Source organism: Lonchura striata, unplaced genomic scaffold (genome assembly GCF_046129695.1).
Source record: "Lonchura striata isolate bLonStr1 unplaced genomic scaffold, bLonStr1.mat Scaffold_91, whole genome shotgun sequence".
Lineage (NCBI taxonomy): Eukaryota > Metazoa > Chordata > Aves > Passeriformes > Estrildidae > Lonchura > Lonchura striata.
Window position 1 is genome coordinate 983,209 of NW_027461190.1, and position 26,838 is coordinate 1,010,046.

Sequence of the window (26,838 nt, forward strand, 5' to 3'; positions counted from 1 at the left end):
CGCTGTGCACGAGCAGCGTTGGACTTGTCTGGGGGAACTGGGAGGGGAATGGGGCAGAGTGACCTCGCCAGTGAGCTCACACAGCCCCAGAGATGTCACACAGCCCCTGTGATGTCACATCTCTATGACCTCACACAGCTCCCTCTGATGTTAAACTGTTGCACAGGGACACAAAATAACTCACGCACTCATATTAAGATTAAAAGAGTAAAAGGACATAACTTTTTTTTTTTATTTCTATAATATATGAAATTTACAAAGTGGCACTGGATTGGAGGATGAAATTGCTACTTCTCTAACTTATTCTCCCTTCTTATAAAGAAAAATGCACAACAATTATTATTTACATGAACAGTGCATGAGAATTCTAGAAGAAATATATAAATCTTCGGAGGCAACGAAAACTTAAAAGAAGTTTAATGCATTTAAAACAGCAGGGTGATATTACACAGCCTTCCTGTGATGTCACATGGGTATTTCTGTGATGTCACAGAACTTCCTGAGATGTCACACAAATCTCTGCGATGTCACATGGACATCTCTGTGACATCACACTGACATCTCTGTGATGTCACACTGACCCTGTGAGGTCACTGTCTTGGTTCGACAAGACAGGAGTCTGTGAAAGAGGGCAAAGCCTCCTGTGCAATGGAGAACGGCAAACCCCCCTCCCTCTGAATTACCAGGATCTTTAAATTAAAAGGCTCTCAGGCAAAGATATGGGAATGGGAGTAACAATTCTTTACTAGGAGAAAACTAGACAACAATTTAAAAAGGCAAATGCAATCGGTACAAACAAAACCAGTGAAAAAGTCCAGAACCTGAGGAGTCGGGGTGCCAGTATCAGTTCTGCTGGGACAATTGCTTCCCTTGCAATGGTTGATGAATTGCAACTGAAGTGGTGATCTTTAGAAGGGTATGGTTTTCCTCTGAAGATCTGGTGGCAGTGGGGCCGGTCTTCCTCTGCGCCGGGGTTGCCTCTGAGCTCCACTGCCGTCGCCTCAACGCGCTCCGGCTGCTTCGCTGCGAGTGCCGCCGAAGAGAGCTGCTTCTCCGGGAATCCCGCGAAGAGAGAGAGCGAGCCGCTTCTCTCGGAGTCCCGCCCAGAGAGCTGCCTCCTCTCCCCAAAAAGCTACCCCTTTAAACAATAATAGAGTGCTTGGCTTCCCCCTCTGGGTGGGACCCCTCACGGTGTTACATTTACCAGCCCTGCATTGAATCAGTCAATGGTGTATAAATAAACCATTGCCTCTACGGGGCAAACCATTGTCTCTGAGAGAGATAACAAAAACCTGTCCAACCGGTTTGCCTTCAACAGATGGCAAATGGAATACAAGCTTATCTTACAACCCAGGACATTATCCACCCCTTATTCTATTTCCATCTGCACACCATGAAATCTTACACCCAGTTCTCTCTTAAGACCAAGTTTCCCTGTGGTACACAGCGGGTCTCCCCATCTTTCTGCATTACCCACCAAGTGTAACCAGGTCCTTGAGCAAAGACAATCCCACGAATGGGTTGGTCTTTGCCTGAGGTGGGATTAATCCAAACAGTTTTCCCTAAAATACCTTTCATCTGTACTACAGGGACCTTATCTCCATCTACTGCGTGTAAGGGTTCTGACTGAGCAGGGCCAGCTCGATTGACAGACCCTTGGGTTTTGACCATCCAGGTTGCTTTTGCCAGGTTAATTTCCCGTTTCTAAATGTTCCCCCACCAAGTGCCTTTAGGGTAGTCTTAAGGAGTCCGTTGCACCGTTCAACTTTGCCGGCAGCTGGAGCATGATAGGGAATATGATATATCCATTCGATACCATGTTCTCTGGCCCAGGTGTTGATAAGGCTGTTCTTGAAATGGGTACCGTTGTCAGACTCAATTCTCTCAGGGGTGCCGTGTCTCCACAGGACTTGCTTTTCCAAGCCTAAGATGGTGTTCCGGGCAGTGGCATGAGGTACAGGGAAAGTCTCCAGCCATCCAGTGGTGGCTTCCACCATGGTCAGCACGTAGCGCTTGCCTTGGCGTGTCTGGGGCAGTGTGATGTAGTCAATCTGCCAGGCCTCCCCATACTTGTACTTGGACCACCGCCCACCATACCATAGGGGCTTCACTCTCTTGGCCTGTTTGATGGCAGCACACATCTCACAGTCATGGATAACCTGGGCAACACTGTCCATGGTTAGATCCACCCCTCGGTCTCGTGCCCACTTGTAGGTGGCATCTCTGCCCTGATGACCTGAGGCATCATGAGCCCATCGAGCCAGGAACAACTCCCCCTTATGGTGCCAATCTAAGTCTATCTTTGACACCTCTATTTTTGCTGCCTGATCTACCTGCTCGTTGTTTCGGTGTTCTTCATTAGCCCGACTTTTGGGGACATGGGCATCTACATGACGGACTTTCACCGTCAGCTTTTCCACCCGAGAGGCAATGTCTTTCCATATATCAGCAGCCCAGATTGGCTTTCCTCTACGTTGCCAGTTGGCCTTCCTCCACCTTCCCAGCCAGCCTCACAGAGCATTGGCTACCATCCATGAATCAGTATAAAGGTAGAGCTTTGGCCACTTCTCCCTTTCAGCAATGTCCAGAGCTAGCTGAACGGCCTTGAGTTCAGCGAGTTGGCTCGATCCACCTTCTCCTTCGGTAGCTTGTGCAACTTGTCGTGTGGTGCTCCATACGGCTGCTTTCCACTTCCGGTTCATCCCTACGATGCGACAGGAACCGTCAGTGAAAAGAGCGTAGCAGGTCTCCTCTGCTGGTAGTTGGTTGTATGGTGGAGCCTCTTCAGCCCTTGTCACTTGTACCTGCTCCTCATCATCAGTGAGACCAAAGTTTTCACCTTCTGGCCAGTTCGTAATTATCTCCAAAATCCCAGGGCGATTCAGGTTTCCAATACGGGCGCGTTGAGTGATGAGGGCAATCCATTTGCTCCATGTGGCGTCAGTGGCATGGTGGGTAGAGGGAACCTTTCCTTTAAACATCCACCCCAGCACCGGTAGTCGGGGTGCCAGGAGGAGTTGTGTTTCTGTGCCAATTACCTCCGAGGCGGCTTGAACTCCTTCAAAGGCAGCCAAGATTTCCTTCTCTGTGGGAGTGTAGTTGGCTTCAGACCCTCTGTAACTTCGGCTCCAGAATCCCAGTGGTCGGCCTCGAGTCTCCCCAGGCACTTTCTGCCAAAGGCTCCAGGACAACCCATGGTTCCCGGCTGCAGAGTAGAGCACATTCTTGACCTCTGGTCCCATTCTGACTGGGCCAAGGGCTACAGCATGAGCGATCTCCCGCTTGATCTGGGTGAAGGCTTGTTGCTGCTCAGGGCCCCAGTGGAAATCATTCTTCTTTCGGGTAACCAGATAAAGAGGTCTCACAATCTGGCTATACTCAGGAATGTGCATTCTCCAGAAACCTATGGCACCCAGGAAAGCTTGTGTTTCCTTTTTGCTGGTTGGTGGGGACATAGCTGTGATCTTGTTGATGACCTCAGTGGGAATCTGGCGCCGTCCATCTTGCCATTTCACTCCCAGGAACTGGATCTCTCGGGCAGGTCCCTTGACTTTGCTCTTTTTGATGGCGAAGCCAGCTTCTAGTAGTATCTGGATGATCCTCTCACCTTTCTCAAACACTTCTGCCGCTGTGCTCCCCCACACAATGATGTCATCAATGTATTGCAGGTGTTCTGGAGCCTCACCCTTTTCTAGTGCAGCCTGGATCAGTCCATGGCAGATGGTGGGGCTGTGTTTCCACCCCTGGGGCAGTCGGTTCCAGGTGTACTGCACGCCCCTCCAGGTGAAAGCAAACTGAGGCCTGCATTCTGCTGCCAGAGGAATGGAGAAAAACGCATTAGCAATATCAATAGTGGCATACCACTTTGCTGCCTTGGACTCCAGCTCGTACTGGAGTTCCAGCATGTCCGGCACAGCAGCGCTCAGCGGTGGAGTCACTTCATTTAAGCCACGATAGTCCACAGTCAATCTCCATTCTTTGTCAGATTTGCGCACAGGCCAGATGGGGCTGTTGAAGGGTGAGTGGGTTTTTCTGACCACCCCTTGGCTCTCCAGCTCCCGAATCATTTTGTGGATGGGGATCACGGCATCTCGATCCGTCTGATACTGCCGGCGGTGCACTGTCGAGGTCGCAATTGGCACGCGTTGTTCTTCCACCCTTAGGAGTCCTACTGCAGAGGGGTTTTCTGACAGTCCAGGCAAGGTGTTCAATTGCTGAATGTCTTCTGCCTCTACAGCGGCTATTCCAAAAGCCCACCTGAGTCCCTTTGGGTCTTTGTAATAGCCGTTCCGGAGGAAGTCTATGCCTAGAATACACGGAGCATCTGGGCCAGTCACTATAGGATGTTTCTTCCACTCCTTCCCAGTCAGGCTCACCTCGGCTTCCACCAGAGTCAATTGTTGTGATCCCCCTGTCACACCAGCAATGGAAACAGGCTCTGCCCCCACATGTCCCGATGGTATCAGAGTACACTGTGCACCAGTATCAACTAAAGCATCATATTTTTGTGGCTCTGATGTGCCAGGCCATCGGATCCACACTGTCCAGAAGATCCGGTTTTCCCGTGCCTCTCCCTGGCTAGAGACAGGGCCCCTCTAACACTGGTTATCATTCCTTTCCTGGGCATACATACTAGAGGTCCCTTCAAGGGGGTCTGACAGATCGTACCCACAAGCTTGGTCACGGGAGGTTGAGGCTACCTTCACTTTGGTGGAACTCCCCCGGTTAGAGTTTCCCTCCTTAAGTTGACGGACCCGTGCTGCCAGGACAGAAGTGGGTTTCCCATCCCACCTCCCCATGTCTTCCCCATGGTCACGCAGGAAGAACCACAGATTAGCCCTTGGGGTGTACCCTCTGTCTCTAGCTGGGATTGTTGGGCGCTGATTCTGGGGCCTGTGACTCTCACAGGTGCTGTATTAACCTTCCTTATCTCCTCCCTCATCTCCTCTTTAAACTCCTTAATCACAGCTGAGATATGAGCCTGCATTGGGCCATTAATCATACTCTCATAATTCCTAAGTTTGTTGGCAACAGAACCCACTGTCTCTCGGTGAGCGTCAGCATTGATTGTTGCAATGAAGGTGGTGTATTGAGATGGCCCCAGATTTGCCAGACTCCACAGCATTTGTCCCGTACACCTGACCTTGTCGGGGTCATTATTGTGTCGTCCATCCCTCCCAAAGAGTACCTCCAATACTGCCACTTCCCTCAGCTCTTGGATCCCTTCCTCGAGGGTCTTCCAGCACATTCTATGATGGTGCTCTTGCATTCTCTCTCTGTGGACAAACCTCTCCCTGACACTCATTAAGAGCCGCTCCCAGAGAGAAAGGGACCTTGGTTCCCTTACAAAAACCTGATTTATACCTGAGTCCTGGGTCAAGGGTCCCAAGTTCCTTGCCTCACCACCGTCCAGCTGCATGCCTGTACCCATAAGATCCCAAACCCGGAGTAGCCAGGTAGCATAAGCCTCACGCCCTCGTCGCACAATGTCTTTATGCAGATTACGAAGACTTTCGTATGTCAGGGACTCGGTGATGATAGCAATCTCTGGCTCCCCTGTGGGTTGTGAGGTTCCTCCATTCCTGTCCCTATCTGCAGGGTGCTCTGCTTTCACCTTAGACTTCCTTGTTTCTACCGGGGCAACTGCTGCTGACCGTGACTGCCTTTGTGGTTCAGCTGGAACCTGGACAGTTGTAACATCTGTGAGTTCCACAGCTGTACTATTAGACTGTCCCTCCTCAAGGCAAAGGGCCGTTTTCTCACCAGCTGGGGAAATGCACTCCTTCAGCATCTCTCGTATCTCCTTAACCAGAGCCCTCACCCAATCTGGGTGGTTCATTTCTGAGGTGGGCTGTGGGGCAGGGTCAGGCTCTGGAGCAGCAGCACCTCGAGTCTGTGGTGTAGGTGTGAGGGTAGTTATCCACGTTAATCTTCCCTTATCTCTGAATGCTAAATATAACAGGACTATCAGCAACACCACCCATTGTATGGTATCATTAGCACTTAGAAAGGATCTTAACCCTTTGAGAACTGGTGGAGCAGACCCAAAAAGATGGTTAAAAGGTTGGGAGAAAGTTTTCCCAGGCGCTATTTCCTCACAGTAGGTACCGTTATTAAAGTATCCCCAAAAACATACAGTTAGTGTGTGATAGTTATGAATCCATGTACCTGCCTTCCAGAGGAAATTAAAGATCCATGAATTCCTCACCCAATTAACCCAGAAGCCAAACTTGATAACAGACACCGTAGCCTTAGTTATAGGACCCATTTTTAGATAAGGGTCTGCAAATGGGAAAAGTATAGCTACGATCACATGCCACCCAAACCAAGGTAAACTAGACCACATGGTGATGCTGAAGATGTTTTTACACGCAACAAAAAACCAAATTACTTAAGAACTGTTAATCCTTTTTCCCTCTCAATGCCCTCGAGCCCCACGTTGATCGCCAAAATCTGTCTTGGTTCGACAAGACAGGAATCTGCGAAGGAGGGCTAAAGCCTCCTGTGCAATGGAGAAGGTAAACCCCCTCCCTCCGAATTACTAGGAGCTTTAAATCAAAAGGCTCTCAGGCAAAGATATGGGAATGGGAGTAACAATTCTTTACTAGGAGAAAACTAGACAACAATTTAAAAAGGCAAATGCAATTGGTACAAACAAAACCAGTGAAAAAAGTCCAGAACCTGAGGATTCGGGGTGCCAGTAGCAGTCCTGCTGGGACGATTGCTCCCCTTGCAGTGGCTGATGAACTGCAGCTGCAGTGGTGATCTTTAGAAGGGTATAGTTTTCCTCTGAAGATCTGGTGGCAGTGGGGCCGGTCTTCCTCTGCGCCGGGGTTGCCTCCGAGCTCCGCCGCCGTCGCCTCAGCGCGCTCCGGCTGCTTCGCTGCGAGTGCCGCCAAAGAGAGCTGCTTCTCTGGCAATCCCCCAAAGTAAAGAGCTGCTCTGTCCCCAAAAGGTACCCCCTTATATCCAATAAAAGAGTGCTTGGCTTCCCCCTCTGGGTGGAACATCTCACAATAGGATTGTGTTATGTTACCAGCCCTGCATTGAATCAGTGAATGGCCCACTAACAAACCATTACCTCTTAGGAGCAAAACCGGTTCTTGGAAAAGATAACAAACCTGCCCAACAGGTTTGCCTTCAACAGAATACAAGCTTATCTTACAACCCAGGACAATAACGCCCTCCAGGGGCCATCTTCTGTTAATGGGCCATTGAGTGTCACTGCAGGACTGATAAAATTACATCATCCCATTGTGGGATGCTCTGCCCAGGGGGAGGAACCAAGCATTCCTGCCTGGATATAATCTCACCATTTGCAACACCAGGACCACATTGCCTACTGGATTCCCAGAGGACAAGAGCTCCATAAGCACCACTGGACCTTCAGAGGAAGACCAGACCCTTCTACAGGATCACTGCTTTGACAGAATCACGTTCATAATTTGAGCTGGACTGCAGCCACCATTTCATCAGACTGCTACCACCACTCTTATTATTGGGGTGTCAGGTTATATCCTGACTTTGTCAGATTAAGCCAGTGTTTCTCTATTATTGCCTTGATTTTAATTTTCTTATTCAATTTTCATTCTGTCTTAGACTCTCCCTGGTTTGCCTTCAAACCAGTACAAACCTCACTGTGCTTATCCCTTGTTTTCTTCCCAAAACAGATTTTCCCATCCCCAACCCTTTGCCAGATGGAGAAGGCTATGAGGAAGAGGAAGATGCCCTGGGACACCGAGGCAGGTGAGGAGGAAGTCAGTGCCCCTTTCTCCCTCTCTCCTGCTCTGTCTCCCAGCCCAGCCTGGCCCCCGGCTGCAGGACAGCCCCGCTGCCGGTGCCCTCCTGCCAGGGACACTCTGGGGGGATCTCCTTGCCCTTCCCTCTGGCACAGAGGCAAATCCCATCCTCTCCTTGTCCTTCTTAGCCCAGACAAGAAGCTGAGGATGGAGACCAGAGAGGACAAATCCCCACGGCAGAACCTTATGGAAGAGGCTGTTTTGAGCGGCTCCACAGCACAGGAATCCAACAGGGAGGAAAAGCCCCAGCGACGCCACAGGAGGAGGGTCTGCAAACCCAGCCCAGGATGCTCTGAGGAGGAAAGACCCACTCTGGGCCAGGAAGGTGGGCAGAGCTTCAGCCAGAGCTCGAAGCTGGTGGTCCCTGAGAAGCTTCATGATGGGGAGAAGCCCTACAAGTGCTTGGAGTGTGGGAAGAGCTTCAGGAAGAGCAACAACCTGATCCGCCACCAGATGATCCACACAGGGGAATGGGCCTACGAGTGTGGGGAGTGTGGGAAGGGCTTTGGTTGGAACTCAGAACTCATCATCCACCAACGCATCCACACTGGGGAAAGGCCCTATGAGTGTCCCGAGTGTCAGAAGAGGTTTCACACCAGCTCTGATCTCCTCAAACACCAGCGCATTGACACAGATGAGAGGCCCTTCCGCTGCCCCGACTGCGGGAAGGGCTTCAAGCACAACTCTCACCTTGTCAGGCACCGGCGCATCCACACCGGGGAGAGGCCCTACAAGTGTCCCCAGTGTGGGAAGAGCTTCACCCAGGGCTCTGACTTGACCAAACACCAACAGAGGCATCGGTAAGGGCAACCCTGCCAGTACCCCAACTGCAGGAAAAGCTTTGTGCTCTGCTCCAGCTCCATCCCCCACTGCAGGACCCACACTGGGCACAGGTCTGGTGACCCACATTCCCTGTGATCAATGTTGGGAACAAACCTGGCTGCTTCTCCTTTTGATTTGGCCCTAATTTTCCTCTGATTCATCTTTATTCTTTAAACACAGACAAAGCAGGGTTAAATTAAACAAATTGATCAAAAATATCGGAAGTCGCACCATTTCACAGGAGTCTGAGGGGGAATTTAGGATTTGGGGACGCATTCTGTGTGGAGTGCCCCTGTTGCTAAGAGGCAGGAGTTTGATCTCACCCTTCTTGTGTTGCCAGTAATTCCTCCCTTGACCCAAACCCTAACTCCACCCCTGGGATACCCTATACAAACCCCACGGCCCTGCCTTTACCCTGTCTTTCAGGGGGTAAGAAATGGATTCTGGAACCAAGACCTGTCTCATTTGTTCCTGCCACCAGCAGCTGCACCCTCCCTGAACAGTCTGAACTCAACCTCTGGAGGATTTGTGGGTTCTGGGGTGATTTTGGGCAGTGTTCTCCATCTCTTTGAATTTCAAAAGCCAAGAGGGATGGTTCTGTCACCACAAATCCACTCAATCCCACTGAAAACAACTGAATTTTAACCTATAAAGGCACAGTCCCACCTCAAATTGCTTGTTTCCACCTCAAAAAAACTCAATCCCACACAAAGCTCATTCAATTCCACAGCTGCCAGCGTGAGATGGGGTTGGAGGAGATTCAGAGCAGTGGGATTCCAATTTGGAGCAGTGGGATGGGGATTGTGTGGGGCTGGGTTTCTGGGATGTATTTGATAGCAAATAAAACGTTCAGACTTACTGATTCCTGTCCCATTCATTTTCAGTCAGTTCTGTTTGCAGAGTGACACCTGAGCTGATTAAACTCCTATAAAAATCCCTTTTTTAAAACCATCTAGCCCAAACAATCAAAAAAATAATATCCAAATAAAACTACCCATCTGCAATTAATTTTTTTAAATAATTTAATTTTTTTAGAGTAGTTAAGGATGTTATTAAAGTTTAATTATTTTCTTAAAATGTATGAGAAATTATAGTTGTGTGGTTTTTTGTGTTTAGTAAATTTGTAATTTGAATTGTTTTACTAAGGTGTGTTAGATTGTATCTTATATTTTTTGGATATTTTTTATCTAAAGTCTATTAGATAATGAGTTGAAACTTTCAAAAGGTATTTCTTGGTATATAAGTTATTTATTTATATTTATTGTAATGTTACATTAATAGTTATTGTTGTTTTGGGTTAAATCATTGTTGGAGTATTGTATTAAGAGCTGAAATACTTATATTTCATTTTTTTCCTATTTAATTTTTTATTCTAATTTTTTGATGTATAATTTTATTATAATTTGTTGAAATAATAGGAAGGAAATTCAAAGGCAGGAACATTTTTTCCTGGCTGGGAATTGGTATTCCAGACCCTGGGAGTGTGTTGTGGTTTAACACAGAAGGAAGAGGGTCAAGCCAGTCAGTGATTGGGGTTGAATATTGGCACTTGGGGTGACCAATTGAGGCTGGACACGCCTCTGAGAACACAGAGGGGTTAAAAGCAGAATTCCCAGGGGAACTCGCTCTCTCTGGTTCTGGTCAGGGCGCAGTGCAGCCTCTCCCCTGCCCAGCCCTTGGCTGGGTGGGGAGGGGAAGCCCCATGGCCTGACTGAGGTTGGCTGAAGGGTGGAGGGGATGGAACCGGGCTGGCCCCCTGCAGATGGAAGGGTGGAGAAATCTGGGATGTGTGCGTTCCCCCTCCAGAGTCTCTGTGGAGAGAGAGAGAAAGAGACAGCAAGAGCGGGAAGGGGAGCAGGAGGTGCCCAGCGGGGGAGCTGGAGGTCTGGGCAGAGAGCCCGGCCAGCTGGACGGGGAATTTGGACATTTAACCCCTTCTTGGATGATGAAAGCTTTGTGAAACATTATTCCTCCTTGATTTGAAAGAGAAGAAAAGAGACAGTCTGGGGCCTGAGATGTAAGAAGGAGAAATTCTAGGTGGGAGGAGATGATGGAGTGGTTTTTGGCTGGACTTTCTCTTGTTAGCCATAGACTGAACCAATTTTCTCCTCCAAGAGAGAAACTGTATTTTAGGAGGATGCATGGTGAGGCAAGAGACCTGCTTCAGCAGCTGAGAAAAAACAGGAGTGGAGTGAATAGAGAAGAGCTGAGGAGGGTTGTGGTGATGCCCCCTGTCTTCAGAGAAGAAGAAGAGAAGATCTCTGTTCTTGGACCTTCAGCCCCAGGGGGAAATGGGACGGGACTGCGGTCCCAAAAATGAAAAACAGAACTGTTGGGGTTTTTTTTTTTTTTTTCCACTTGGCAAAGCATCCTTGAAAAGAAAAATCCTAAGAGCAGTCTGTCCATGGAGCAGTCTGTCCATGCATGGTGGTGAGAGCACTGTGACATGGAAAGGAGAGTGTCACACTGGCAGATTCTCTCCGGGTGGTGCCATGTGTGACATGGAAACACAAGAGGTGGCAGCTGTGTTTCTTGGGGGTCTATGGCACAGGAGAGACTCCTCTTCCCTCGGTGGACTGAGTATTGATCCTCTGAAGGGTGGGAAACTGACTGGGGGTCCAAGTTGTGTCTCACTGTGGTTTGTTGGAACTGGAGGGAGCAAGAAGGAGTGTTTTGGAAGGTTTTAATTTTGGATTTAATTTTTCTTGCTTTTTTAATTTTATAGGAGTAGTAGTTTAATAAAGTTTCTCCTTTGTTATTGAGCTTGGGCCTACTGTGCTCTGTTCCTGATTGCATTTCACAGCAGTCATTTGTGGGGTTGCATTTTCATGGGGACGCTGGCATTGTGCCAGTGTCAAACCATGACACAGGGGGCACCTGACAGGTCCAGCTGATCTTGGAACATTGAGGGCCACCTCTCATCATCCCCTGGAGAACTGGGGATCTGTGCTTTCCTTCCTATAGAAAAGAACCATCAATTTTTTCCAGGTGTCCACAGCCAAAATTTATACTCCCCCTGAAAAATTCCCTATATGCAAGGGTTCTCCCAGGAAAAAGCTGCCAGGACAGACAGCTCTGGCTGGCCTTGGCCTCTGGTGGTCACCGCTCATCTCAGGGAAGACTTGAGGAAAATATTTGAACAGGTTTGGCAGCTGGAACATCAATGAGTCTCTCATCCTCTAAAAATTCAGATGCTCTTCTGATAAAATGTGTATTTTTTTTTCTCATTGTGCATTATGTGTGAAAGATAATTTTCAGCAAAGAAATATTACTCTTATCACTCTCCCAGTGTTATCTGACACAAAACACCTCGTCTACATATGGATCCAGGCCACCTGTATAAACAAACACAATAAAGAATCCAGCAGGAATTATTTGTCTCTGCTCCCATCTGTCACATCTCCTCTGGAGCTGGAGGCGCAGCCCCAGCCCTTGGGAGGGCTCAGGGGGTCACAAGCTCAGCTCCCACACAGAGAACTTGTGGACCTTGGATGCTCTTCCTGCCCCTGCCCGCTCAGCCAGGCTGAGATGGACACTGATGGTTTCTGTGCCAGGCTCTCCCAGCCCAGCCCAGCTCCCTGCCAGCTCTGCCAGCTGCCCTGAGCTCTGGGCAGCACCAAGGGCCTCTCCCCAGCACAGCCCAGCCGGCTCTGGCCCCACAGCTCTGCTCAGCCCAGGCTGCTCTGGGCACTGCCCCACGGCCTCAGCCCCTGCCAAGGGCACAGCAGCAGCTGCAGCTCAGCCAGGACTCAGCCCCACCATGGGGGAAGGGGCTTGGCCAAGGCCAAAGGAGCTCCCTGGCTGCCCTGCTCCCCTCTGCCTGAGGTGCTGAGAGCTCTGCAGCCCCTCCTGCCATCCCATCTGCCCAGGCCAGCACAAGAGCCCCGGCCCTGGGGCCCTCCAGAGCTGCTCCTGCTCCAGGCCCAGGGCCCATCCCAGAGCTGGGGCAGCCACAGAGCTGTGCCCATTTCTGCTCATTGCTGCTCTGATGGCGATTGATCCTCAGCCACTTGGAGGTTACTGATGAATTTTCCTACTCCAAAGGCCTCTGCTTTTTTGAGCTCTTCTGTTCAGGAATTCCGTGAAAAAGGCCCATAAATATATGTTATAAACACCTGAAGAAGAAAAACCTATGGGAAAATTCATGTCCTCAATTCATCTGTGGTGAATTAGACAGATTTCAGAAGTTTATTCCAAGTGAATATACTATATTGAAAACAATGCAGAAAGAATTGTTTTGTCTTGTTAAGTTTTCTTTTCCAGTTTATCGATTGATATCAGCAATGTCCAATTGATATTTATCCCCAGCACCTTCTAATACAGTCTAAAAATATATGGAACCAAGGGGCCACTGCTGCTCCTCAGGGACTTGTGGAATTAAGGGAACATGTTTGACATCATGGTAGCCCTTGGGACCAAGAGGCCATTGTGACACTGTGGGACCAAGGAGAGCATTGCTGCCCTTCCAGACCTCATGGAACCAAGGATGCACTGTGACACTGCAGGTCCCTGGGGGACCACGGTGACATTGTGACACTGCGGGGCCCAAAGATCCAAGGGACTTTGTGACACCAAGGGGTCCCATGGAACCAAAGGGACATTGTGACACTGGGAGACCTCACAGAATCGTGGAGACCATTGGGACACTCTGGGGACTCATTAACCCTGGTGACACCAAGTTGGCTGGGAGTATTGATCTGCTGGAGGGTAGGAGGGCTCTGCACAGGGCCCTGCACAGGCTGGATCCAGGGCCCAAATCCAACAAGGTGAGGTTTAACAAGTCCCAGTGCCGGGTCTTGCACTTTGGCCACAACAACCCCTGCAGTGCTACAGGCTGGGGACAGAGTGTCTGGACAGCAGCCAGGCAGAAAGGGACCTGCAGGGTCTGATGGACAGCAGGGTCTGATGGACAGCAAGCTGGACATGAGCCAGCCGTGTGCCCAGGTGCCAAGAAGGCCAATGGCTCCTGGCCTGGATCAGGAATGGTGTGACCAGCAGGAGCAGGGCAGTGATTCTTCCCCTGTGCTGGGCAATGGTTGGGCAGCACCTCGAGGGCTGTGTCTGGTTTGGGACCCCCAATTTAGGGCGGACATGGAGGGGCTGGAGCATGTCCAGAGAAAGGCAACAAGGCTGGTGAGGGATCTGGAGCACAAGTGCTGTGAGGAGTGGCTGAAGGAGCTGGGGTTGTTGATCCTGGAGAAGAGGAGGCTCAGGGAAGACAAGGTGGTGTCAGGGCACAGGTTGGACTCGATGATCTCCAAGGTCTTTTCCAGCCTTGCTGATTCTGGGATTCTCTGAAAACACCCTTGGAGCAGTTGCAGGAGAAGCCCTGGGCCTCCTCTTCAGAAGTTCCAGCAGCCCAGGTCCCTCAGCTTCTCCTCACAGCCCCAAAGCCCATCCTGTCAGTCCTGCAGAGCCTCTGCAGCTCCTCCTCACTGCCCAGAACAGGGAGCCCCAGAGCCAGACACAGCAGCCCAGATGTGCCCCCCTGGCCTGGGGTGCCTCTGGCAAGGGAGCAGCACCAGGCACTGCAGGAGCCTGCAGACAATTCCTGCAGCACTTGTGGGATGATCCTGCTCCCCAAGGGATGTTCCCATGGTGCCAAGTCAGGAACTGCAATGGGGAGTGGGGCCAGAGAGGAAAGGGCAAACAGGGATGGGCTGTGTGCAGGGAAGGGAACAGGGCTGGGCAAGAGGAAGAAATCTGGACCAGGGAAGAGTAAAGAAAGCAAAGGTGAAGCCAAGGAAATTCCTAGGGCTGTTTGGGGGTGGCTGCCAGGCAGCTCTGGCTCTGAGCAGCAGCGTCTCCAGTAGGACAGGAAACTCCCAGCTGAAAGGAAAAAACTTTCTGGCTGACTGCAGAGGCCAGGACAAAGCTGAGTGGTTTCCCCGGCATCCCCTAGCCCTTCCTGGCCCCAGGGGCTGATGGCATTTGTGCTCCCTCAGGTTCATGTCCCCACACCAACAGCCTGCAGCTGCTCACGGGGGTTTTCTGTGCTGAGCATTGGCCTGGCCGTGTTCCTGAGAGAGCCTGGGCAAGGAGCCTGGAGCCCCCAGGCCCTGGCCTGAGGCGTCAGCGCTGCCCCAGCAGTGCCCATGGCCTGTCCCTGCTGCAGCCCCGGCACTGCCACCCCCAGGACTGTGCCCGGCCCCGAGAGCACTCAGGCCCTGCAGCAACACCAGGGCCACCAGGGCAGTGGGGCAGGGCCACGGGAGCAGCCCTGGCAGCACCAAGTGCTGCTGCTCCTGGGCACAGCTGCTGTGCCAGCCCTGATCTGCCCCAGCTCTGCACACAGACATTGCTGCTGTAGCTCCAGAGAAGGCAACAAAAGGGCATCTCTGCAGAAAACACTGCTGGGACATCCTTTAGTTCCCTGAAAGCCACTGAGAGTGGTTTGAGAGCCCCTCATTGACAGAGTCTGTGGCCACAGGGAAGGTGGAGAGAAACAAAATGAGAAATGGCACAAAAAAATTCATTTATTGTGGACAATATAAAAAAAAAAGTAAAACAAAGAATAAGAACCTGCAAAATGAAACCAAAAAGAAATATCAAAGATGACTTTTATTACAAGTGTTTTGCAGAAATTGGCCGACAGTTTAATGTCCCTGAAAGCATCCAGTCATCAGTCTCCCCACTGCAGCCTTGAGCTCCTGGTTCCTCAGGCTGTAGATGAGGGGGTTCAGGGCTGGAGGCACCACGGAGTACAGAACTGACACTGACAGATCCATGGATCGAGAGGAGATGGAAGAGGGTTTCAGGTAGGCAAATACTGCAGTGCTGACAAACAGAGAGATCACGGCCAGGTGAGGGAGGCAGGTGGAAAAGGCTTTGTGCCGTCCCTGCTCAGAGGGGATCCTCAGCACAGCCCTGAAGATCTGCACATAGGAGAAAACAATGAACACAAAACAGCCAAGTGTTAAACAGGTACTAATAGCAAGAAGCCCAATTTCCCTGAGGAAGGATTTGGAGCAGGAGAGCCTGAGGATCTGTGGGATTTCACATAAGAACTGGCCCAGGGCATTGCCCTGGCACAGGGGCAGGGAAAATGTATTGGCTGTGTGCAGCAGAGCATTGAGAAAGGCACTGGCCCAGGCAGCTGCTGCCATGTGGGCACAAGCTCTGCTGCCCAGGAGGGTCCCGTAGTGCAGGGGTTTGCAGATGGACACGTAGCGGTCATAGCACATGATGGTCAGGAGGAAATACTCTGCTCCTAGGAAGAACAGAAAGAAAAAGCTGAGCAGCACATCCTGTGTAGGAGATGTTTCTGGTGTCCCAGAGGGAATTGTGCATGGCTTTGGGGACAGTGGTGCAGATGGAGCCCAGGTCACTGAGGGCCAGGTTGAGCAGGAAGAAGAACATGGGCGTGTGCAGGTGGTGGCCACAGGCTACGGCGCTGATGATGAGGCCGTTGCCCAGGAGGGCAGCCAGGGAGATGCCCAGGAAGAGGCAGAAGTGCAGGAGCTGCAGCTGCCGCGTGTCTGCCAGGGCCAGCAGGAGGAAGTGGCTGATGGAGCTGCTGTTGGACATTTGCTGTGGCTGCACATGGGAATCTGTAAGAAAAAGAATTATGGAATAGTAGAGTGTGGAGAGGACTTTAAATATCCCAGCACAGCTTATGGGAATCTTCCCCCCACTGACTGCCCAGGGCTCTGCTGCCTGGAGCTGTCCCTGCCAGCAGCTGCTTCCCTGTGCCCAGGGCTGACTAAGGAGGGGTGAACCGGCCCAGGTCGGAGACGGAGCAGGTCAAAGCTCCGTGTGTTTTTCTTTCATTTGTTATTTGTTCAATATCTGTTCACCCCCCCCATCCCTAATCTCCTCCTCTCCCCAGTGTCAGTCTTCCCTAGCTCTCCCCTAACCCCCTCATCTCCAAGTTGTCAATCCTCCTTTACCCTGCCCCTTTCCCTGGAACCTTCCCTGTCATTCATCCTAGCCCCCTCCTCTGCTTCCAGAGCATTCCCTGTCTATTTAGTGAGGCTCAACGCCCTATTGATTACTTTGTGCTATTCCACTCCCTTGCTTCCCCTGATAGGTTTGTCATATGTTAGTCCTGCCCTAAACTCGTCCCCTGCTATTCCTTTATTGGTTGCTGTTCCTATACCCTTCCTCCTGAATTCTTGTATAAAACCTCTGCTCCCGCCCCCGAGGGGGTCTTGGGGCTCACTGAATAAAACCATCCTGTTCACCCCCAAGTCCCGTGTCGCCTTCGTCTGTTCCCGCGCCACCAACTGGGACTGCAGAGCTTCCCCGGGGGAGCGGCCACCTGTTCTCTTCCCTCTCGCCGCCCAGCATGGCACCGCTCGGGGTGCCGCGGCGAGGGGAGTGCCTGCCGCATCATAACACAGGGCTGAGCCCTGCCAGAGCTGCCAGAGCCCAGCCCAGCCCTGGGGGCTCAGCTTTGCCCTGCAGACCCCTCCCAGCTCAGGCACTGCCCAGGGGCAGCTCTGGCTCTGCAAGCTCTGATGGCAACCTCAGAGCAATCCTGAGCAGGCTGGAAAAAGCACAAAGATGATGCATCTAAGGGGCCCTGTGCTGAATTCTGTTACTGCCTGGTTTATTCAGATGTGAAAAAAAACTTTTCTTTTTCTCAATATGAACTGAGAGATGCATACCTATGGGGAATTCCCCATCCAGGCAACAAAGATTAGTACATAAGAAAAAAAGAAATTTCCTATTTATGCAGTTCCTGTCTTGCTATGCTCCCTGTATAATCCATTTGGAAAAGTTCTGGAGTTAAATGCCATGCTGGGAAAAGTCCTGAACAATACAGCATCCTCACCACACAAGGAGAACATTCCAAGACTTACCAGCTGTCTCCTTCCCCCCAGATCTTGTCCTCCAGCGCTGGGAGCAGCTCCAGGGCCGGCTGAGAGCTGTCCCTGGCAGGCAGCAGAGTCCCTGGCCCAGCACAGCGCCCTGGGCTGCAGGACCCTGCTCTGCAGGACAGCCCTGGGCACCCCTGGCTGCTCTGCACAGGAGATGAGCAGAGAATGCACTCACAGGGTCTGTGGGCATTGGCATGTTCCAGCTTTAGGAGATCTCTCCAGGAGCTGCAGCTGCATTGTCCTGCAGCCAGAGGTTCCTGTGCCATGGGCTGGCAGTGATTCTGCCCCAGGCACTTCTCAGCCCCTTCCCAGCCCTGGCTGATTGAAGCTCTCTGTGCCTCTGTGCTGTGCCCGGGCTGGCTGCAGGCAGTGCCCCAGCCCTGCTGGGCTGGGAGAAGAGCTGCTCAGCAAGAGAAATGTGCTTTTGAAGCTCTGCTTGGTTACCAGGATCACTCTCTGTGCCAGGAGCCCGGCCCAGCTCAGCAGCACAGACACAGCACAAGGACTTTAATGACCCTCTGGGGCTTTGTGCTCAGGCCCTGAACATCAGGCCCTGAGAGGGAGCTGCAGAAACCTCTCCAGAACTCCAAGTCAGAATCCAACTCCAAAGTTTCTTGGACTTTTAATGGGTCCCACTGAGGGACACAACTGAGAAAGTGTCCCCAGGCCCCAGGCAGAGCAGAGAACTGGAGGCACTGATGCCAGGTGGGGACAAAGAGAAGCCAAGTCTTGGTGCCCTGGGGCACAGCAGGGTCTGTGCCACCAAGGGCTGTGAGGAGACACCTTGTCCTGAGGCCCTGGGGCCTCCTGGCACAGCCCCAGCCAGGCTGGGCACTGTCAGCCCCTGGTCCTGCCCTCAGCATCCCCCCCATGCCCACATCCCAGTGGCCTCAAGGATCTGCTGGAAGGATTCCCTGGGGAGCCTTGGTCAGGAATGGCCCTGGGGGCTCCTTCATGCTCCCAGGGACTGCAGGTTTTTCAAAGGACTAAGGGTTTTGCTTTTGTCTTGCAGTCTCTGAGAGCTTTCTGCAATCCTGGCCTCCAATATTCTGCTGTAATTAGTCCCTGGAGAGGCTTTGTCAGTAACAACACTTAGTGGGGCCCATTAATGCTTCAAGGTACTTCATTTCTTTTAAGGTACTTGGTGTTTGCCTTTTGATACAGACTGTGAGAGGTTTGTGCAATCATGGTCCCAATTATCTGCTTTAATGAGTCCCCTGAGAGCCTTGTACTGACACTCAGTGGGGCTCATGAATACATTGAGATTCTTAACTTTTCTAAGGTACTTTGTATTTTCCTTTCCACATTGAGAGTTCTTTGTGCCATTTTCAGTCTCTGAGAGGTTTCTGTGCCATCCTGGCCTCCAGGTTTCTCCTCCAAGGACTCCATGAAGAGCCTGTGGTATAGATGGACCTTTGTGGTTCCCATTAATGCTTTAGACTCCAACCACTTTGGGGTTTTCCTCTGACTTTGACTCCAGGAAAGGTTTGTGCAATCTCCTTTCGGGCCCTGAGGTTCCAGGTCTCAGCTCCAAATGCACCACGGGGCTCATTAGGATCAAGCAAGTCCTGACAAACCATGGGTATGCCTCAATTTCTCTCTGCCCTCGTGCAGTTTGTCAGGAAGTTTCTGTAGTGGTTTTGGTTCACCATTTTGAGATTTCTTGGCCAATGCTTCAATGAGTGTGGTGGGTTCAGTGTTGGCTAATTACCAGTGCACTCACTAGAATATACTTACTCATTTCCTGCTGTGAAATAGGATTAGGAGAAAGGCAAAGTAGTCACAGAATTTTAAAAGGGTATAAATAAAATTGTATTAACAATAACTAAAGAACGAGTAATAAGAATTAGAACAAAACTTTCAGAACACTTCCTCTCTCCATACAACCTGACAATGTAAAGAGAAAAAACCTAGAATTTTCAGTCACTTTGCCACCTCTAAAATAGTCTTTCTTCAGTTCACTTCGGGAGAGAAGTTCTTCTTGTTAATGTTTTGGAGACTTCCCTACAAGAAAACAGTTATCTCATGGCTTTTCATTTCCACAAATAGCAGCTGCCTGGAGAAATCTGCAATCGAGAAGTCCCTCCCATCTTTTCCCACCTTTTCCCACAGCTGTGCTTATGGGCCAGGCCGAGTTATGGGATATTAGTTTAAAGATGAGCTGTTTAAGAGCAAAGGTTCTCTTCATCTCTTCCTGAAATCATCTTCATCTCTGGGAACAGAGGTCTTTTTCTCTCTCTGAGGGCACAGGGTCTCATCACTGGTCTCCCTTTCTCTGTTCATGCCTCTCATGGGAGATCACAGCTACTTCAACATTTCCTTACTTTAGCATGGAGGCCTTTGCTGAAACAAGTCATCGCCCTATACTTTTCAATGCCTTACAGGGAAAAAGAGAGTCTGATATATCAATGACATCCTTCTCCATAGCTTAACCAGAATATTCCAGCCCCAAGATCAAGGCATCTCCTCATCCCTCCCATCTGGGACTCAACTTCCTCTTCCCTGCCCTCGGTGTGTCCATGCTGCTCCTCTGTGTGCCTGCCCTGTGTCCTTTTCTCTCACAGGAGGGAGGATGGCAGCACTGGCAGAGTCAATATCTCCCGGGGCTGCAGATGGTTCCGTGAGCCCGGCCGGGCTCGGTGCTTGCGGCCGGAGCTGTTTTGCCATGGAGGTTTCTGCAGCGGCTGCGCTGGGGCTGTGTCAGGCTGGGCCGCGCTGGGGCAGGGCCAGGATCTCAGCAGCCAGGCCAGAGCCCAGCAGCAGCACGGCCGGGGCCGATGGCTTCTCCTGCCCTGCCCGCCGGCTGCGGGCGAAGCCCAAGGGCGGCAGAGCCTTGGCCGAGCCGGCCTGGCCCGGGGCTGCTCCTGGGGCCCGGCGGATCCTGGCCGGGCCCGGGCTGGCGGCGGGGCAGGGCTCGGCAGGGCCAGATGTCAGCACCCGCAGCCACGGCCCGGCCTCGGCCCCGCGGCCTCCCCTGCCCTGCCCGGCAGCCGATGGCGCCTGGCAGCTCCCTGGGAAGGGGCCCGGCCCCACGGCAGGAGCCGCCCGGCCCCACGGCCGAGACGGGGCTGGGCCGGCCTCGGCACCTCTGTGGGGCCAGAAGGGAGAGAGACCCAGCCAGGCTTTCTCATCTGTAACTTGTGTCTGCACAGAGGCGTCTGCAGCTTCCTTAGTGCTTTAACAGACTGTCAGCTCTCAGAGCTAATTACTGATTGGTTTTTGTCAGACACAGAGGAAACTGCTAGCAGCTTCTCCCAGGACATCCCTTCCATGATGCAAAACCACCATGGCAGCACAGAGCACAGAGCTCCTTTGTCCATATGCAGTGGCTATGTGCCCAAGGGCTCAGAACCCCTCCTTGGGAGATCTCTGGGCCCTCTCCAAGGTGTTTTCAAATGAAAACATTCAGATCAGAGTCTAAGAAAATCACCAGATGACAGGGCCAGCATGACCTGTCTGTCCTGGCTACTTTTGTGTAGGAGCATCCTTGGATACACGGAAATTGGGAGGCCAAATTCTAATTTTGGCCATGGTCCCTGGACATGAAGGCCGGTTCTTTACCACAGGAATGAAGGAACAGTGTGCCAATGTTTCCTGGGGGAATGAGAGGTGACCACCAGAGGACAAGGACAGCCAGAGCTTGCAGGCTTCCAGGAGGCCCTGAGGTGTCACAATGCCCCCTTGGTGACATGAGGCCCTGAAGGGTAGGAATGGTCTCCATGGTTCCATCAGGCCCCACAGAGTCATAATGGTCTCTGGGCCCATGAAGCCCCGCGGTGTCACCATGGCCCCTTGGTTCCATGGGCTCCAGTGGTGCCACAATGATCCCCTTGGTTCCATGAGGTGCCCACAGTGTCACAGTGATCTCCATGGGAAGGAAAGAACTGAGCCCCAGTGTGGCAGGGGCAGCCACCAGAGGCCAATGGGAGCCAAAATTGATGGTACTGGCAGATTTTGTCTGGGAGCAACCCTTGGATATAGGGAATTTTATAGGTGGAATCCCAATTTTAGACATGGACACTTGGAGGAGGATGGTTCTTTCCATAGGAAGGAAAGCATGGAACACCAGCGTTAGAGGGGCAGATGAAAGGCGGCCACCAGGGGCCAAGGGCAACCAGACCTCTCTTTCCTGGTAGCTTTTGTCTGAAAGCAACCCTTGGATATAGGGAATTTGGGAGTTGGAAGCCCAATTCCCGCAATTTCTGCATAGATAAGGACGGTTCTTTTTTCCATAGGGAGGAAAGCACTGTTGTGTTCTGCTGCAGCAAAAGGCACAACAACTGCCCCAGGCCCCAGAGTCTCAGACCTCAGGCAGACACCAATGACCAACAGGGAAAGGAAGGCAACAGGACAGGTCTTGGTTTAGAAAACTGAGGATTCTTCATTTTCCCAGGGACATACACAAGAAACGAGGTGGTAGGGTCAAGACTTTTATATTACAGGGTAGGGGTGGAGTTTAGGATCAAGGTCCAATATTAAGAGGAGCAGGAGACTGCAAAGGGGTGGATCGAGGAGGACAATCAATGGAAAAAACTACAGTGGGGACATTGCAGCACAATTTAAGCCAATAAGGGTACAGAAAAATAAGAACATTCTGGGGCCATTCCTCATTTGATCAGATAGGGTAGAGTGTCTTTTCCCAGGATTTCAAGGGCACACCCCACAGCGTGGAGGGGTGGAATCTTCTTTAAGTCACACTCTCGCCGGATGCTGTGTCTGGGTAAAATTCCCACCTCATTGGGCAGGGGCACTCTACACCTTTGGTGCCATTATTTCTTTCTCCGGCTGTTTTATGCAATGAAATAAAACTCCAGCATCTGTGGAACCACCCTTCAATCCTTCCCAGGCTACTCCTGTTCTGTCCTCAGTCTGCACACAACTGAGCCCAGAGCCTGCAGCCTCTACGTGTTCGTTATGTGATGAAGCCTTCAAACCCCATCTTGGGAGATATTTGGGTCCTCCCTAAGGTCTGTGAAAATGGAAAAATAGTTATCAAAGTTATTTTCTCCCAAGTCTAGCAGTGACAGAACAATGGTAAATATCTCTAAACTGAATGAGAGTGGATTTAAATTTGTTAGAAGGAGGAAATATTTACAGTGATGAGAGTGGCACAAAATGGCAAATGTTTTTCCAGAGAAGTGGATTTCCCATCCCAGGAATGCTCAAAAATCAGGGAGTGTGTGCAACTTGACCCAGTGAAATCCCCTCCCCAAGGATGGAATTCCTGTTGTGTGGGTTCTTGGATGTGCTGGGTGCCCTCACAACAGTTCTGGCCAAAATGTCTGCTGAGGGCAGCCAGGCTGCTGCAGGGCAGTGACCTCACAGCCATCACCATGGCAGCCCTGTCCCCTGGGCCTGGCTCTCCCCTTTCCTCTGCCCCTGCCTTGTCTCTGCTGGAATTAAGAGTTTTGTCATTAATATCTTGTCCCCAAGGTGCTGGGCCAATGGCTTCCCAGTCAGGCTCCTGGAGCAGAAGTGGCTTTTCAGAGCCCAGCCAGAAATGAGCCCTAGGGCAGCAGCTCTGCAGCGCTGGCCACCAGGCCGGATTGCAAGGGAGGCTTCTGGCCATGCCCTGCAAGCAGCTGCTGCTGCCAAGGTGCCTTTGGTGCCTCGGCTGTCCCTGGCACAGCTCCCAGCACGGCACTCTGCCCTTGTGCCCGAGGCCTTCCCTGTGCTGGGGCTGGCCTGGGGCTGTTCCTGCAGCGGGACCTGCCCTGCTCCTGGCACAGGAAAGGCAGTTCCTGCTGGAGCAGGAGGCTCTGCCTGCAATGGGCTCAAACCACTCCAGCAAGGCCCTGCTGACTTCAAAATTGCTTCCTAGAGCAGAATATCCTATAATTGTTATAGATTCTGGACTGTGGAGTAAATAACTCTGGTTAAGAGCTTACTGTCTAGTCATTATCAGATTGTATTTATATAAATATATCTGGTATTCCATCATTAATCCTGTGGGACAAATTGCATTGACAGATTGTTCAATTCTACCTGTCCAATCGTTTATACATAAACCTTTGACAAATTCTGGGGCCAGGATTGGATCCAGTCACTCCCAGTCTCCTCTCTTAAAAGGAATTTTAGAAGTCTGGGGGCTCTGCAGGGCTTTTAGAACCCATGGTGGCTGCTGTGTGTCTCCATCTCATGACTCAGCAGGAGTTTCTCCAATAATGAAATAAAGCTTTTGCCTGAAGCTCCCACTCTGCACATGACAGGAGTGTGTGTGACATCCTGGCTCTTTGGCAGCCTGGGGACTCCTGGGATGTCACTGTGGAGCCCCCGTGAGTGCCTGTGACAGATCGGTGCCTTTGCAGCCCAAGGTGCCCTGGGATGTCACCATGGAATGGCTGTGACTGCCTCTGACCACACGGCTCTTTGCCATCCCCAGAAACCCTTGGGAGGGCTCCATGGAGCCCCTGTCTCTGTGTGTGACATTCCAGCTCTTGAACAGACTGGAGACTCTTGGAAAGTCCCCATGGAACCCCTCTGAGGGCCTGTGACAAATCTCATCCTAAGGAAGCAACCATCACCAGGAAACCCTGTTGCTATGGTCAGTTTCCATGGCAACCATCTCCAGGAAACATTTTTCTATGGTCAGTTTCCATGGCAACCATCCCCAGCCCCTGTTGCTATGGTCAGTTTCCATGGCAAACATCCCCAGCCCCTGTTGCTATGGTCAGTCCCTGGGCAGCTCCATGGAGACCCCATGCCAGGGGTGGTTGCCATGGACACCAGCTCAGGCCTGGAGCCCATTGCCATGGCAACCATTGGCACTCCCATCCCCAGGGTCATGGATCCAGAACCACAGAATTGGCTGAGCTGGGAGGGACCCATCAGGATCCTCGAGTCCAACTGCTGGCCCTGCACAGGACACCCCAACACTGCCAGCCTGGGCCTGGCAGCGCTGTCCAAACGCTGCTGGAGCTCAGAGAGCCCTGGAGCTGTGACCCTTCCCTGGGGAGCCTGGGCAGTGCCCCAGCAGCCTCTGGGCAAAAACCTTTTCCTGAGATCCAACCTAAGCCTGCCTCAACTCAGCTGCAGCTGCTCCCTCCACTCCTGTCCCTGGGCACCAGAGTGAAGAGGTTCCCTCAGCCCCAGCCAGGGACCCGCTCCCAAGGCTGCTGCCATGGCCACCAGGGCTGGCACCAGCTGGGATGCTCGGTTTCCACAGGCCGGGGTTCAGGAATGGCATTTCTCAATTTCCTGCTCCCGCTCAAACCCTGCAGGCACTCATTGCCCTCCCACCTTCCATTGAAGGAAAAAAGGGAAAGATCTCAGGCTGGGATAAGAACAATTTACTGGGAACAGCAACAAGATAAGGAACAAACAGAAACAGAAAAAATATTAACAGAAGGGATAAGAAAAACTAGTTACAGGGAAAACTACATCACCATCAATTGTATCTTTTTGGCCACGTGTTTCCTTCTGCATGGAAAGGACACCCTTCTCCTCAGGTAAAGACAAAGAGAGAGTCCCTTTCCTGCCCCGGTAATGACCTGAGGTGGGAGTGAATGTAGTGACAGGGCCATGGCCAGACCCTCATTTTCTTCAATCCCATGTAAGGTCATTGGCAGGGGCAGGAGAAGGTACAGGTGTCTTCCCAGCATGGATCACAGGGAACATGGATCACCAGGGCTCTTCCCAACAGGGTCCTTCAATGGTAGATGAAACTGGATCAGTGCACAAAGCTCTTCCTGCATCTGGGGAATTTTCAGGGCTTCCCTTACCGGTGGCTCCGTTGGTGTTTGGTCAAGTGAGATCTCTGGGTGAAGCTCTTCCCACACTGGGGACACAAGTAGGACCTCTCCCTGGTGTGGATGCGTTGGTGGCTGACAAGGTGGCAGTTGCGCTTGAAGCCCTTGCCACAGTCGGGGCAGAGGAAACGCCTCTCCTCGGAGTGAATCCGCTCATGCCGGAGGAGATGGGAGCTGCTCTGAAACCTCTTTCCACAAGTGGGGCACATGTAGGGCCTCTCCCCAGTGTGGATGCGCTGGTGTGTGACGAGGGTGGAGTTGTGTTTGAAGCCCTTCCTGCAGTCAGGGCAGCGGAAGGGCCTCTCATCCTTGTGAATCCGCTGATGTACAAGGAGATTGCAGCTATTGTGAAACCTCTTCTGACACTCGGGATACTCGTAGGGACTCTCCCCAGTGTGGATGCGTTGGTGGATGATGAGGTCGGAGCTCTGTCTGAAGCCCTTCCCACACTCCCCACACTTGTAGGGCCTCTCCCCAGTGTGGATGTGTAAGTGCCTGACAAGGTGGGATTTGCAGCTGAATCCCTTCCCACACTCCCCACACTCGTAGGCCCAATCCCCGGTGTGGATCATCAGGTGTTGTTTCAGATTGTTGCTCTGCCTGAAGCTCTTCCCACACTCTGAGCACTTGTAGGGCTTCTCCCCATCATGAAGCTTCTCAGGGACCACCAGCTCTGAGCTCTGGCTGAAGCTCTGCCCACCTTCCTGGCCCAGGGTGGGTCTTTCCTCCTCAGAGCATCCTGGACTGGCCTTGCAGCCCTTCCTCCTCTGGGATCTCCAGGGCTTTTCCTCCCCGTTGGATTCCTGCGATGTGGAGTTGCTCAAAACAGATTCTTCCATGAGGTTCTGCTGCAGGTATTTGTCCTTCCTGGTCTCCACGATCAGCTCTTGCTCTGGGGGAGGAAGGACAAGGAGTAGATGGGATTTGCCTCCGTGCCAGAGGGAAGGGCAAGGAGATCCCCCAAGTGTATCCCCAGCAGGAGGGCACCAGCAGCGGGGCTGTCCTGCAGCCGGGGGCCAGGCTGGGCTGGGAGATGGAGCAGGAGAGAGGGGGAAAGGGGCACTGACTTCCTCCTCACCTGCCTTGGTGTCCCAGGGCATCTTCCTCTTCCTCACAACCTTCTTCTCCATCTGGCGAATGTTTGGGTACGGGAAATCCTGTTTTGGGAGGAAAACAAGGGATGAGCACAGTGAGTTTTGTACTGGCTTCAAAGCAAACCAGGGGGAGAGTCTAAGCCAGAATGACAATTGAATAAGAAAATTAAGATCAAGGCAATGATACAGAAATACTGCCTTAACCTGACAGAGTGAGGATATAACCTTACACCCCGTTGCTCAGGGTGGTGGTAGCAGTCTGATGAAATGGTGGCTGCAGCCCGGCTTGAGTGATAAACGTGATTCTGTCAAAGCAGTGATCCTGTAGAAGGGTCTGGTCTTCCTCTGAAGGTCCAGTGGTGATTATGGAGTTCTTGTCCTCTGGGAATCCAGTAGGCAAGGTGGTTGTGTTGTTGCAAATGGTGAGATTATATCCAGGTAGGAATGCTTGGTTCCTCCCCCTGGGCGGAGCATCCCACAATGGGATGATGTAATTTTATCAGTGCTGCAGTGACACTCAATGGCCTATTAACAGAAGATGGCCCTGGAGGGC

At 51.8% G+C, this 26,838-nt stretch overlaps 2 protein-coding genes across 2 annotated transcripts in view; both read right to left on the reverse strand.

Moving 5' to 3' along the window:
* LOC144248810 (uncharacterized) overlaps positions 1–25,820 on the reverse strand; it is a 75,195-nt gene extending 49,375 nt beyond the window's left edge. Inside the window, exons 1-3 of the mRNA XM_077790797.1 lie at positions 25,567–25,820; positions 25,165–25,491; positions 24,544–24,546 (exon numbers count right to left, since the gene is read on the reverse strand). Of these exons, the coding sequence (XP_077646923.1) occupies positions 24,544–24,546; positions 25,165–25,491; positions 25,567–25,763 (527 nt within the window). The 5' untranslated portion in view covers positions 25,764–25,820. The remainder of the gene's footprint in view (positions 1–24,543; positions 24,547–25,164; positions 25,492–25,566) is intronic.
* On the reverse strand, positions 15,218–15,805 carry LOC144248794 (olfactory receptor 14J1-like). The gene has a single exon (XM_077790783.1). The coding sequence runs from the start codon at positions 15,803–15,805 to the stop codon at positions 15,218–15,220; it is 588 nt and encodes a 195-aa protein (XP_077646909.1).
* Positions 25,821–26,838: the final 1,018 nt, after the last annotated feature.